The 15,884-nt window shown below is 31.0% G+C and overlaps 1 protein-coding gene across 1 annotated transcript; it reads right to left on the reverse strand.

Moving 5' to 3' along the window:
* Positions 1-5,904: 5,904 nt before the first annotated feature.
* Positions 5,905-11,049, reverse strand: LOC130805335 (methylenetetrahydrofolate reductase (NADH) 2-like). Its single transcript, XM_057670082.1, has 11 exons — positions 10,429-11,049; positions 10,258-10,318; positions 9,468-9,550; positions 9,153-9,326; positions 8,895-9,068; positions 8,712-8,812; positions 8,512-8,623; positions 7,933-8,013; positions 7,654-7,831; positions 6,827-7,161; positions 5,905-6,229 (listed from the first exon to the last, which is right to left on the reverse strand). The coding sequence occupies exons 1-11, from the start codon at positions 10,828-10,830 to the stop codon at positions 6,146-6,148; spliced, it is 1,785 nt and encodes a 594-aa protein (XP_057526065.1). The 5' UTR covers positions 10,831-11,049; the 3' UTR covers positions 5,905-6,145.
* Between the last annotated feature and the right edge of the window lie 4,835 nt (positions 11,050-15,884).

A 15,884-nucleotide genomic window follows, 5' to 3' on the forward strand; every position in this document is an offset into this window, starting at 1 on the left:
TAAATAATATGTTTAGTCATTTCTAATGTGAAATAACCATTAATATTTATTTATTACCCAAAAGGTTTGAAATAATTTTCAAAGTACACATTTAGATTTTTTTTTTTTTACTTTATTTTCGTTTCTTATCCTTTTTAAAGGTCATATATAAAAAAATATGTATTATTTATATATTAATGATATATAAACATACAAAGTGTTTATTAAAGATTAATCAAGAATGTGTGCACACGTGTGTGTCATACATAAACAAAATAAGTGTATATAATCAAAATGAAGAACAAGATCATACTATACTGCTCATACATTTGTTCTCTCAATCTTTTATTTTTATATATGCTTTAGTGAAGTTAATGAGTGATAAATACTAACGCTTTTAAGTTTCATTAATCATTATCCTTTTTTTAAATTCATAAGCGTTTTGGGCGTGTTTTACTATCGTTTTGGTCTAATTTGTACTTTAAAGTGAAACATCCATTCTATGTAATGTTGGTATATTTTAAGAATGTGATAATTATTGAGTGTTTTGGGTGTGGTTCATGGTGAACTAAATGAGTGGTAGAGCTAGAGGAGCTATTAAGTAACTTAGAAGTTGATTTCAAATACTATTCATTATGTTAAACATAATTCTGCTTTGGAATCATCCAAACACCAATCCAATTGGGTTGGTGTAATTTGAATCGTAGAATTGAACGTATCAATTCTACGATTCGCGATTCGAATAACAATGATAGTTTCAGTTCAAACCCATCTTTGTCTATAATGAGGAATAAGGAATGTAAGTTGTATGGGTTTGGGTGGGTAATACCAGAGGAAGGGTGGTGGGGACAAGGTTTGCCTCCACTGATGGTTTTGGGCAGCTGCTTTCAATTGGTTTGATCCTTAATGAAGCAACATGGAAATGTTCACACCGAGTTTCATTGGTGAGTCTAACTCCACTCGATGATTCAAATGATAACTTATAGATTAAAAATAAAACAAAGTACGGTTAATGGATGAACATATGATAAAAACCAAAGACAAGGAAAATGGGGAGAGTATTATGGTAATTCGTAGAATAATCAAAATTGGCCAAAAAAATTAAATTCTCTTTGTTTCTATGAAGTTGTCATTATTTTTATTTTCACTCGTCCTTTTTAACTTTGTAATAATTCTATTTTATATATTTTTTCAATTATTTTCATAATTCTTATCCATATATTTTTTTTTTCAATTTCTCTTATTTTAATAGTCTTATTCATATAATTTAGTGCTCTTTACCAATATCTTAATACTTGTATGATTAATAGAAATATAGAACTGTCTTTATGTGTAAAAATTCAAAACTAAAAAATTATCATATGGAATTTCGGTATGGTTTTTTTACCTATCTACTCGGTAAGAACACAACACTACTTGAAGCATATTCGTAGAGCATTTATTTGGTGACGAATATTGATTGTAACAACTCCGTAAATTCTCTTTGGAACCAGTAGCGAATCTAGGGTTCGGAGTAGGGGCATCAATTAATGGCGAAATTTCAACATAGTTTTGTTTGTAAAATTAACAATTATTTTACCCTTACTTGCTAATTGAGACCAAAAGTAGGCCGGTCCAATTCGTGAGTGTAACAACATCACACGTTTTCTGGGCATTTATCAATTTTGACCTTAAAGGCTATCAATTTCTTACTTAAACATATCAATTAAAGTAAAAAAATTTCAATTTGAACTTATAAGTGATCAATTTTGACGTTAAACTAATCAATTTCTACCTAAATATAGTTCTGTTTCATAATTTTAGAATGAAGTTATATAATATGGTATTATTCTATCATTCTATGGATGAATTTTCAAATAATAAATAAATGGTTAATAAAATTATCAATAATAGTGTTAAAACTATTAACATATCAAATGTGAACTAAATGATATACAATATATCTATACAATTTAAATACTTATTTTTTAAAACGATAATTGAAGCTTATACGTTTAAAATTGAATTAGATCATAAAATATCAATTGTCAATTTATATGTCATAATTTAACTATTAACATATTCAATTTGAACTATTTACAAATATATATATATATATATATATATATATATATATATATATATATATATATATATATATATATATATATATATATATATATTGTACAATATCACTATTATTAATCGAGGATTAAAGAGTACAAGTACTTTTATGTTCCATTAGAACCATCATGTTGCATTGAATAAAAGTACTTGTATTGTACAATATTTTAACACTATTATTGATAGTGTTATTGACCATTTATTTGTTGTTTAGCTTTCATCCATAGAATGATAAAATAATACCATTTTATTAACTTCGTTCTCAAATTGTGAAACAGAACCATATTTAGGTAGAAATTGATCAATTTAACATCAAAATTGATTACAAATAGGTCAAAATTGAAATTTTTTATGTTAATTGATCTGTTCAAAGTTTATTTTAAATTGAAACTGATACCTTTAAAATCAAAATTTGATACATTTAAGATTAAAATTGAAAAATGCCCAGAAAATGGAAAAAAACGAGAGAAAGCATGTGAGGTTGATACACGCGCGAATTGGGTCGGCCCAAATTGACGGTCTCATTATGAGGCCATCTCGTCCAAGACCAGCAGAATTTTAAATACGACATACTATAAAAAGAAATAAAACAAAATAAATCAACTGACCTAATAAAAAGAATGAGACAAAATAAATAAATAAATAAATAAATACGATAAAATTACTAAAATGAGAGAGTATTTATCTTCAAAAGACTACAGTATTAATTTTACATTTGTACTCTTACCAAAAGAAAAGTCTACTTTAAATTTTTTTTAAAACAAAGCCTAGGGACACATGACCTCGTAGGCTCCAATGTACGTCCCCCACTGTTTGGAACTACACATTTTATCAAATGTATATGAATATAGAGTTCTTTATTTGGGTTACTTGATCAATTTAGGGTCAGATGTTTTAAGTCGGTTAAAATTAAGTATTGCGTCCACATACATTTATATAATTTAAAATTTATTTTGAAATCAGGTCAAAGACAAGTTCAATCATAAGATCAGGTAATAAAATATCAAGTCTATTTTAAATAGGCCTTCCAAAAGCTAATCTGGGTTTAGATTGAGATTTTTGACCTATTTTATTAAATGGGTCCTCCGATTTAATCTGTTTATTAAATGGGTTAGTTTCCGATCGAAATTTTAAACCTGAAACAAACATGTATAACTCATTTAATTAAACGAGTTGATCATATTCATGAGTTAAATCAATAAGTATAACCTAAACTTAATTTATTTAATATTTTTTGTTTATCATCGTAAATGCAAAAATAAACAATTAAAAAATAAAAAGTTTACAATCAGGACCTATAAATTAGATGTAATCAATGTTAAAAACCTTCAAATGAAACTATAAACGGATTAAGTGGTACAAAATTAGGTTATCCTGATCTGCTACAAGTCAAATCATAATTGTGTTTTTCGACCCAATTAACTAAACAAATTAAGTTTAAATAAAAATTTTCTAACCTGTTAATATATGACCCAAACTCAGATCCATCATCTTCTATTTAACGGACGTAATTTTAAAAACACCTCTAAATGTATTAGTAGAGTCTACATGTTGGAGGCCAATGTCTTAAATCTCTTCCGTGGCCGTATAAGTTGAGTTAAGGTTAAGCTATAGTTAAAGACTTAAAGGTAAAGGCCAAACATACATAGTTATAACTATTTACTTTAATTACACATTTGATTAGTGGTATTAAATGATGGTAATAGAAATAATTTATCATGTAAAATTTCATCAAAAGTTTCATGTCATTTCATGGTGATGAAACTTTAATCACAAAAAGAGTTTTTTATTTACAAATTTCCAGTACCATCTAATATCATATCTCCCAATGATAATGCATTAATGAAAATATGAAGAAAATGAGATGATTGAAATTGGACAAGTATAGGTCTCAAAGTAGCCAAGAGATTTTTCAATCAAAATTATACTAATTTTTATTCTCATTTCTACCGTACAATACCACCTATGAAACGGGTAGAATGTGTAGGCTTAAATTGTGTACATGTAAATTATATACTATATACCACTTTGTAATATTGGCAAATATATGCTTTAAAAATATTTTGTTAGGCTTAGACCTTAGTAGTGTACAAAATAAATATTTTGAAGAGTTAAAAATTGAAAAAATGATATTAAATGTGTGAATAACATTAAGAATGCGGATACATGTAATTGTAAACGGAATGAAAATGGGTAAACACTAAACATAGAGGTGTTCATTCGGGTAATTAGGTCGGTTTTGAATGGGTGTCATTTGGTTCAGTTGTATTTCGGATCGGTTATTTTTTGATTGCGCGCTGCGGCAAGTCACACTCTGGTCGGTTAATCACGATTAGGTTGAAAAATCAATTATTCGAGCTATCAGGTTGGCATCGTTTAATAACTCAGTTTTACCGGGTACAGATCGGGTTTCTTTTTAAAAAAAAAAATACAATTCGAATACGTATTATTAATTACTATCGATCGAGTCAATATTTAATTAAGTTGTTAGTCATTTTTAATTGATGATAAGATTCCCTTTACATAAAGCAAAATAGTTAAAATGCAAATCAATTAGTGATCATTATTACTTTGTTACTTTTACTTGTTTGACCGAAAATTAAAATTATAAAGTTCTATCAATTTTCATGTAATTTGATTAAAAGTAATCAAATAAACATTGACTATAGATTATTAACTCTAAATATATGAAACCATGTATTTATGAAATTTAATTTATCAAAATATCTATCACTTTATTAGATTAAATAATAAGATGATTAAATATGAGTTGATCATATTTTTATGTTAAAAATTGGTTCAAGTTTACAGTTGTTCGATCTAAAATTCATTTGGGTTAAGTCGATTTTAGCCATCGAGTTCGGTTTTGAGCATAATGCGGGTTGGATATAACTCGGGTCGGTCATTATTAGGTTCGGGTAATCTCGATTAACGGTTATATGTCGGTTACAGCTCGAGTTCAGATTCTCAGTTCGTTTGTCAACCGCTTTGGGTACTGTTAGTTCGATAAACCTAAAAAAAAACACATTTTTCGAATTGATTTACTTTCGGTTTCCATTCGGGTTTTGGATCAGGTCACTTTTAAACAATTCCAAACATAAATAAAGCGACAAAAATCTTTTTCGGCATGACAGTCAGCACTCCTACCATTTCTAAGCTCAGAACTAAAGATGAACAGCAAACCATCGCTTTCGACAGACCACCACCACTGCCCCCGGTTTCAACTAAGTTAGAAAACATCTCAATGGCAGCACTGTTGCAGTTTCAAACGAATGCAGCAGCGAAGATAAAGTAGAGATGAAACTTTGAGTGATTTGAGGAGACAAGTCATGGATTCATCCTCATCATCATCATCACATCAAGTCATTCCGCTCATTAGAAGCTATGATTAGAGTCTAGACGGCGAAGAAACGCGGCAACCCATACCCATAAAAGAGGATATGGCCAAAGAGTCCCTCGGCTCGAGAAAATCCTCAGACAAAGAAGCTCAACTAAAGAAAGTTGGAAAAAGAGGATTGTGTGTGTGCGCATATAGCTACAAAAGAAAGTCAAGGAAAGAGAATCGTACTCAAACCTTGATTCAAACCGTATGAATAAGAATAGGTGAGAGTGTGTATTTATGTCCAAAAAGAAAACATAGTAACTTCACCAAGGATCGAAATGACAAATGTGGCAAATTTAAAGGAGCAGAGGAAATATTGTTTGATATTGTGCTACTTATTGGCTTATTACCGACTTCCACAAGAGCGTATATTGTGAAGCTACTCAAGCTATCCGAATCATATCAAAATTACCCACATATAAAACACCCAACAAAAAGCATAAGAACCAAGTAAGTTTATATTATAGAAGTATAGAATCAAATAACAACTCACCATGCATGTAATTTGCATTGGGAGGGGCTTGGGAGACAGCAAAATCCCACAAGTTTATGATATCAGAAACATCAAATATAACTAATGAGAACACCACTCAGAACAATGGACTAAAGTTCATGCCCAAGGGGTATACTTGTACAATACAAATAAGCAAAAGGAGAATTGGATTACAAGTAATACTCATCTCAAAGATCAGCGAAAACAGAGAACAGATTTCCGTTGATGTAATCGTTATCGACCAAGCTGACCAAGTAGTAGCTGCCTTGCACCTGTCAAAATGGCAGGCATGTATGTTAAATGAACGTACTAGCACCGTCTTCAGCAAACAGTAGTACATGATCATTGGCGGACGCATTAAGGGGTCTGGGCTTGGAGTTTCCAGGCCCCACCAAAAAGTATAAATTATATTGATTTTATAATAATTAGCGAATTACAGCCTTAAGTTTAGCACTTTTGAGAATTACAGCCTCAATTGTTTTTTTTCAAACTACAACCATCAAAGTATCAAAATTTACAGGTTCAGGCCAAAAACACATAACTTTGATCACTTAACCTAAAATTTCGACCATCAAATGGTAGAAATTCTGCGTTTTGGCCTGAACAAGTAAACTTTGAGACTTAAGTGGTTGTAATTCGCAAAAGTGTTAAACTTTAAGGCTGTAATTCGCAAATTATTCCTGATTTTATATATAAAAAACACTGAATGTTTTAAATAAAATATGTCATGGTTCCACCATTTCTTATGTTTTTATTTGATTATTATAATCAATTTTAAGGACCTCCTATAATTAAAATCTTGGTTCCATCACTGTATATGATAATAAACAATCAAACTGAAGGAGGAAAATGGGTTTAAAGGCACGAACCTCCTCAAGCAATTTCTTGGATGAGTCGCCTTCTGGGTATAACTGAGCCCAGGATCTAGACCAGATTTCAAATGCCTCGTCTTTCCAGATCATGAAGCTGCTAGGATCCACAACAGTAGGTTGTATAATCTCCTTGGCAGGGAACACACCCCATGTCACAGCATTCACGTCGGTCTCGGACACATTTGAAATCCAATCTCCTCCCTTATTCACTGCCATGTATGTTATGTAACTGAGACTTTTGCATTTCTCAACAAGAGCATCTAACTTCTCCTTTGAACAAAATAATTCAACATAGGCTTTCTGGTAAACATATCCACCAGGTCCACCCCATCCTGCAGAAAACATATTAATTGAAGGCTTCATTATTATATGTTGTCGAAAAATAATGCGCGGAATTTCTAAAAAGGAACAAATTTATGTACAATGCAAAAACGACGCAAGATAGCAGTAACAGAGGTAAACAAAAAAAGGAAACCACTTTATTGGCCGTCTACACAGGGGTCTTTGAGGGTGTGCGAGGTGATCAACTGCACAAGGACCCCACTTTCTCCCGCATATGAAAAAGTTAATCAAAAAAATGTTAAGTTTATTAATAAAATAAATATATTTACTATAAATAAGGCGCAAAATAAAAGTTTTGCACAGGGACCCCAAATTTTTCAAGACGGCTCAGCGTCTACATTAACAGCTCCTCGTACTTAAAAATCATCTCCATTACAACCTGGGATCTTCGGTGTTCTTTCAAAATTAGGAAGTTAAAAAGCACGATAAAGAAGAAAGCTCGAACACACCAACACTTCACATTTTCCAAATTCAAGACTTACCAACAGTAGGAGAGTCTGATCGTTCTCCATTCACTGCAGGTTGGCTATTGATGGTGAGAAATCCCTTTGCATTAATGTTAACCAGTTGTTGATCTATGATCTTTGTTTCAGGCTGAAGGCCATCTAATTCAGACCAAGGATTGCTTCTCAGCTTACCAAGGCAAAAATTCTTGAATTTCTGGGATAATACGAAAGCAAATAGTCCAACAAGACCACAATATTAGTTTTAATCATCATTTCATCATTGTTTTAAGCAGATCAACAGAAATCAAAGTCTACCTCGTAAATATCTTCAACACTTTGCAATGGAACAGCCCACTCTTCTTGCAGTTTCTTATCACGTGCACGTGGTCTCATAAACTGTTCAGCAAAGGAAATTAGTGTTATAGAGCCAATAGTCTCAAACCCATCACAAGTTTTAGATTAGCAAAGCAGAGGTGCCTGCATTTAAGCTGACTATAACACAGAATCAGCACATCCCCAACAAGTTCATTAGGAAGTAACTACAATGAAACTTTTGAAAAGATTTACGGGCCCATGTAAAGTCACATTAAAACCGACATCCACAAACTTATCTAGTATTGACTGATGTCAAAGCAACAACAGAAGTCACAAGGATTTCCAATACTAACTTTGTACGAGTATAACTTTACACAGTATCTATCACAAGATTCCAACATGCACTTCCGGAAAACATATATAGCTAAAAGAGTCCAATAACATATTACCAAATTAAGCCAGCTACCTAAGACAAGCAGGACGCATAGAGACAGGGAGAATGTTGGGGGCAACGTTTTGAGGAAGATTGAACATAACTAAATAATACATCGATAGAATCATAAGGCTTTATCAAGTTACCTGATGGTCACTTAGTGCTCCATAGGAAGCATTGCGGGCATCACCCCATCGCCCATGTGGGTATTGATCCCAACCCATTGTTCTTGTAATGTAGCTTTTTGGTCGGTTAGCCCTGTATCCAATTGGAGAAATTTTAAAACAAATCACTTATCGTAGACATAAATTTGTAATATGACAGATTTTAAAATAAATTCACATACCAAAATATGGGGCGGACATCTTCCTTAACACGTTTAACATTTGCTGGGCGTTTCCAAGGTAGTGGTCTTTGAATTTTGGACTCTTCAATTAATCCAAGATTCTACAGCAATTAAAGTGTACAATATGAATCAACAAAGCCCAAACATTCAATTCATTATATCAAAGAGGATATGAGAAGCAACCAGCAATATTCCGAGTGCAGACTTCTCCATATTCAAAGTATAGAGGTGCAGCTGTTTGATTCCACTAGCCAAAATCTTCTTGCACATTTCAGTTCCCAGATGAATACCATAGTTTCTCACTGCTTCATCATTATCCTTAATCGGCTCCAACGCACCCATAATCTCTTGTGGAATCTACACCGTATTTCCAATTAAAATCAAGCAATTTCGCAGAAGCAAGACAAATAGCTCTCGTATATAATACGAAAAAGAATGTACCTTTGTTTTGCAGAAACCAGTCATCCGTATGAAGCCTTTGTAGTTATTAATGGGCATAATTCCAGGAACAATAGGGCAGTTAATTCCGATATGGCGGCAGTCATTAACAAACTTGAGAAAGACATCGGTGTCATAGAACAGCTGAGTGACAATAAGATCAGCACCTGCATCAACCTAAGCCATATTCAGAAAAACCAGAGTAAGCGCAAGCATAAATACACACCTAGACGAAATGATAATTTATGCATTGCTATCGTTCAATTCAAATTGAAAAGGCTATTACAATTAGATTTTGTGTAAGAAAAGAGTTAGTACCTTCTGCTTCAAGTAAGCAAGATCTTTCCCATATGATTCTGGAGTTGCCAACCCATTAGCTTCAATAACATCAGGATGTGCCTCTGAAATTTATCAAAATACAACCGCAAGTCAATTAGATATGAGGAAGAAAAGAACCATTTACATTATAGCATGTAAAATATAAATCTAAAAAGTTACTTCATAGTCCATATAGTTAATATTTACTCCCTACATTCCATGATTTTGATATATATACTATTTTAGTCCATAATTTTTTATATTACCCTCGTTTCGACATAACCCCAACTACAATACTCCACTAAAACTTACAATCTTTTCTCTCTTAGACTAGAACCTATAATTACTCCACTAAGCGATATCATCCCGCCTATAAGACCTTTCTAAAAACCTAATTTTTGTGCAAAACCCTTTAGTAGCAAACTCTAGAGGATAGAGGAGCATAGACGGTAAATTTGTCAAATCGCTCTACCACAAAGTTGTATTTGGATAATGTCTAATTTCGATAGAGCTTGGTATGTACCACAGTTCTACTTAATCCCTTTCAATTTGCCATAATTCCCATTTTTTAGTTGTCTTGAGTTTGATACATTTTTATTTATGGACATCAACACGGGTTCTCCCTACAAATCTCAACCACAAACTCAATCTCTCGCTAATTAGCTAGATTACAATACAATTAAATTCAGTAAAGAAAACAAGATCCAAATTGAAATTCTAAAACACATTCAACCCACATTAGTATAATTTACTCCCAAATCAAAAAGTTGAGATAATTTACTGAACCCACCAGGATATCCAGCAACAGTAATCCCAAAGTAATCACCATACTTACTCCTGATATGATTAACCTGAGATCATAAACAAAAACAATAATCAAATCAGATCAAGACATAAAAACCCAACAAGATTAAATAAATCTTTAAAATTCCCAATTGAAAAAGATGAGAAAGAAATTTACAAGATCAAGAGCACAACCAAAGCCTCCTTCAACTTTAACAAAGGAATCCTGACCATGAGGAGGATCCCCACGAAGAGCAAGAACATTTTGTAAGCCATTAGATTTAATAGTATCAAGAGCATGATCAAGCTTTTCAACAGGCATATTAGTACAAGTAAGATGCATCATAGTTTCAACACAAACAATGTTTTGCATACGATTAGCAATATCTAAGGTAAGATCAGCAGTAGATCCACCAGCACCCCAAGTAATATCACAAAATGAAGGGGAATGAGCCACCATTCTCTCCATTCTTTCAAAGAGATTTTCAACACCATCTTCAGTTTTTGGTGGAAAGAATTCAAATGAGAAAAGGGTTTTGTTCTCTGATTCTGCTGCTTTGATCTTATCAATTACCTTCATTTTAGGGTTCTAAAAGGTTTGATCTTCGATGGGTTTTGGATGGTGAATCTGAGAATGGAGGGAGAAAGGAATGGAGTGGAACGAGGAGAGTGAGACGAAAGGAAGGACTATAAATAGAAAAGGTAAGAAAAAGAGGGTGGTTGTGTGACAAAATGTGAGTGGATGAATGGCTAAGATATGTTAATGTATGAAGTATGAGATTTGGAATTTTATTTTAGGTTATTTTAAATGTTGCCACCTACTACTAATTGCTTTGTTTATTTCTTCAATTTTGGTGGACCAACACCCAAAAATTGACTAAAAAATTGTTAAAAAAAAACAAAAGAAAAAAAGAAATAAGAGTATTTAGCATATGCTGGTTGGTGAGAAGCTGAGATTATGATAGGTGGCTGTGTCTATTTGTTAATTTTATGCTCATTTTTTTATTTGTCCTCGGCTTTTTAAGAATTATTTGTGAATTATAATCATAAAATTTTGGCTATTTGGAAATTACAGTTTTAATGTTTTTTTTTGTGAATAACAGTCATTAAAGTATCAATGTTTATAGCATTAGGGTTAAATCACATGATTCCGACTATTTTAGTGGTTGTAATTTTTAGTTAAGTGGTCGAAATCCTACAATTTAACCTGAATGTTGTAGACATTGATGCTTTGGTAACTAAAATTTGCAAAAAGAACAAAAAAAGTGTAACCGTAATTCGCAATTTATTTTTTTTAATTAAATTTCTTTTATTTGCACTTAATTCTTTTTCTCTCTCCTTTCTATTTTCTCTCTAAAGTTAACTCTATCAATTCAATTTCAACATTTTTTTTTAAAAGATCCTAGTAATTCATTAATAAAAATGACATACGACATCTACAATAGAGTAATAGTCGATCAAATTGTTCTTGTATGGTTTTGTAGGATAATTAATTAAGAACTTAATCCCCTGATTTATAATTTAATCAGGAATTATGCATTAAGATCTCCGGAGAAGATAGTCGTTCCTATAAAATGCAACAAGGGGTTAACAGGGTCCGGAATATTTTTCCGGGACCCACTCCGACGCCCAAGTCCGTATCAATTTGAGACAAATTGCCTAATAGGTCCTTCCAGAAGCATTGTGGTTGCAAGGCGGTTCACCACTTGGGACCTATTTTGACGTGAGGTCCTTTGTGATTAATATCTGACAAATGTTCTTTTGAAGATTATTTGGAACAATATTAATTACTCTCTTAGATTTATGATTGTCCAATTTAATGTTCTTCTGAAAATTAATGTGGCAATCAGATGCAATAACTCTTTCGTAATAAATTATTTAGAGTCTTTTGTATCTCTCTTGATAGTTAAATTCATTGCCTCATTTATGTTCTCAGTCCATCACTGTGCATGTTGAACATTCCTTCTGTTATTTCATCAATCCCCAAAATTCCCTTGCATGCCAGTGTAGTTGTCTTGGACATGTCAAGTTCTTCTTTATTTTAGTGATTTTTCATTTATTTTATATGGCGATATTGCTTCTTTTATTAACATGTATCCCACGAGCTTTTAATGACCTTCTATAATGGACAAGTGTCTTCCAATTACACGTAACATTCCCATGCACTAATACTACTAATGTACGTTCAATGCTTCTTCAATCTTCCAGATGAATGTTGTCAGATTACCTACTAATCTTACTAATTTCTCCCAAATTAACATTAAATTAATCCTTCCAGATAGTTTTCTGCCATAATTACTTCTGGCTAATATTTTACATATACACATATACATAACAATTTTAATCAAACAAAAAACTATATAAAAAAATCACCATCATTATAAAGTAGATTTAACACCGAAATCTTCCCTATATCACATCAATGTTTAATATTGCCTCCTCAGAGGGGATCGTGACTTTGAAACAATTTCAACATTGAAAGAATATGGATGGTGAATTCTACATCAAAAATCTTGAGGTGAGCAACGATTCCAAGATTATCGCTATATTTTTTTTTTTTGGAAAAATTGCAAGTCCCACCAAACATGTGATTGGGTCTAGGCTAAGTTGCACATTTTGTGCAAGTTATTTATTTATTATTATTATTATTAAGGAAATTTCACATGATAGCATTGAACTTTCATGAAACGCAAGTGACAACATTTTTGTAAGATTTTACCACATGATAGCATCCATTATATGCACTAACTGCTGTAGCATTTTCCTTTAAATTCTTGGTAATTTCCGTTTAATTTACCATTTTGACGTTTCTACTCTTATAAAGTGTTGGCTGTTGTCTTTATAATTTGCCCTAAATCATTTTTATGCTCTCAAATGTTTAATCACTATTTTGACGCTTGATTCATCAACACTCTTAAATGTTGTAATAATTTTGTTTTCGTTCAAATTGTTGACATTTTGTTAAAATTACCTTAATGTGTCGTTGTGTAGTCATATTTATTGCTTGTAAACTTTCAATTCAAAGAAGTTGATGATTGTGTGTAAATTTAGTGGTTTTTAAAAAGAATAGTGTTGTGAAGGTTTTAAAAAGGAGGGGCAATATGGGTAATTCAATAATGACGACACATTGAAAACGGTGGCGACAAATAAAAAGTATAAATAAATATTATTTTTGAAGTTATAAGTTTGCTTTAAATTAACATGTGATCATAAAATAGACTTTATATTAAAGTAGACAATTATAAAAATGTTTTTCCAACTCAAAGATGTTTTTATAAAAAAAAAAAAAAAAATTGGGGCAAAATCACACCTACTATGTATGAAGCATCAATTGTTTACAACAAGTCTTCACACGTTTTTGGAATAAAAAGAGAAAATTTTAGATCCAAAGATATAAATAATTAGTAGTTTTTGCTAAACCCTTGAATGAAGTCAACATAATTACTTACCCAAAAAGATAGGAGTTTACTTCTAATTACATGCTTTTGATACACACCTCAAGAATATATGAAGTAGGTGACTGCGAAGGATACCAAATCACTATTATGGATCACCAACTTCCAAGTAAATATCTTATGATTTTATTTTATGGCAAATGTCTTAATATTATTGTGTTAATAAGCCTCTTATTTTTTCAATTTAGAAGTTATTTATGATTGATATTTGTTGGACCCTATAAAAATTTGGTAATTGGTATTAAATTTTAAAAATGTTAATGGAAAGTTATTATAATTTTAAAAAGAATTTTTCTTCACAAGTTTAATAGTCAGTTCTCTTTAATAATCTCATTTTTTTCACAAAATTTATTCTAATGTATTAGGAGTATCATTTAAAAAGTGGTATTAAATGGTAATGAAAAATTATAAACAAATAAATTTTTTTATAAACATTGTTTTATTACCATAGAAATGACATGATACATTTTTTAAAAAATAATAATTCAATACATTTTCATTATCATCATTTATAACAAGAGTAAATAGAGATGCTTATGTGTTCATGTATGGGTGAATAAGAGTAATTCTAATATTTTATGTTCATACTTCATATAGGAATTCTTCTGTATTCAGAATTCACGATCCGTTTAGTTATCAGTACTAATTGATAGTAATTATAATATAAATCTTCATAATGTATCATGTCATTCTCATGATATTTAAAATTTAGCCTTAAAAAGTTTTTTGTATACAATTTTCCATTACCACCTAATACAACAATTTCAAAGGGTAATGCAATGAAATGAATTTAGTGAAAAAAAAATAGATTATTAAAGGAGAAAAATATGACCATTAAACTTCTCAAGAAATATTCCTACTAAAAATACACTAACTTTTCATTATCATTTCCACTATGTAATACCAATTACAAACAAACGTGAGATTAACAAATATAAAAATACTTACATTTTTAAATTTTCTCTTTTTATTTTTATCGTATTTACGTGTTTTGATTGGTTTATTCATATAAAGCCAAAGTATATACACTATTAACTCTTTTTTCCATAATAATACAAATTTGTCGAAGCTGAGCATTATATAATCATTGACAATGTCAACAAGTCTCTTGTATTGTCAGCGATTTTATCCTGTTCCGTATTAGAAAAATATTATTATCATTATTATTATTATTATTATTATTATTATTATTATTATTATTATTATTATTATGATGCATCAAATGTATAATAAATCTTGACATTATTGTAAATATTGCTATTGTTGGAACTGGTTATCGCCATGGGTGACAAATTGGTGACCAAATTCTAGTTGTCAAAGACAACGAGGAAATATATGACAAGAGAGTATAACAATAACAATAATATTGTAACTTTAACTTTATAATTATATGAAGTGGCATAATTGATGAATAACCAAAGAAAAAAAATACAAATATCAACAATAACAAATTTGCCACAAAATTTATGATGAGACCCCTTCAATTTTAAGAATACAAACAAAAAAAATAAATTATTGCATAAGACAATTTCATTGTGCAAACACGTCTTTATACATAAATTAAATAGTTTAACAAATACAAATTATGAGAATATAAGTACTTTATGAACTGTTTATTAAAGATCATCTCACAAAAATAGCCGAAAAACAATTATAAGTAAACGTTTTGTGGATTGTGAGGGTGGATCCTAAAAAAACAATTATTGGTAAGCTTGTGAATTCGTACACCACAACTTTTGATATCATGTAAAAATATTTGTATGCACCTAAAATATCACACATGAACCTGTCGGTGATTATCATTTTAGTCTTTAGACTACCAAGTGACTCCCTGGCCCGGCTTATGTTGGAATGATGCAAACTATTGGTCCATTATTTCCCATCAAAGAGATTTGTGTGTGTATAATCAATCGCATTTTATTATATTAATGTCATTAAACAATTCTCATCTACATTCCCAACTAGATGGAAATTCGAGTCGAATACATCATCTGCAACTATTACAAAATATTATCATATAGTCCATCATAATCCGTATAAATTTATCTTGATTCGAATCACAAAAACCCATCTATTTTTCTGACGACATAACGCACACCCCATTGTATTAAAATAGTTCCAAACTAGATGATGCTAAGCTACATAGTATATAAGGGAGAGCAAACCATTTCACAGGCAA

Source organism: Amaranthus tricolor, chromosome 2 (genome assembly GCF_026212465.1).
Source record: "Amaranthus tricolor cultivar Red isolate AtriRed21 chromosome 2, ASM2621246v1, whole genome shotgun sequence".
Lineage (NCBI taxonomy): Eukaryota > Viridiplantae > Streptophyta > Magnoliopsida > Caryophyllales > Amaranthaceae > Amaranthus > Amaranthus tricolor.

Coding starts and splice junctions, on each gene's coding strand:
- LOC130805335 (XM_057670082.1), bottom strand. CDS start 10,830: ATGAAGGTAATTGATAAGATCAAAGCAGCAGAATCAGAGAACAAAACC. Junction 10,319..10,428: donor TTGGTTGTGCTCTTGATCTT/GTAAATTTCTTT, acceptor TTATGATCTCAG/GTTAATCATATCAGGAGTAA. Junction 8,813..8,894: donor CTGCACTCGGAATATTGCTG/GTTGCTTCTCAT, acceptor TAATTGCTGTAG/AATCTTGGATTAATTGAAGA.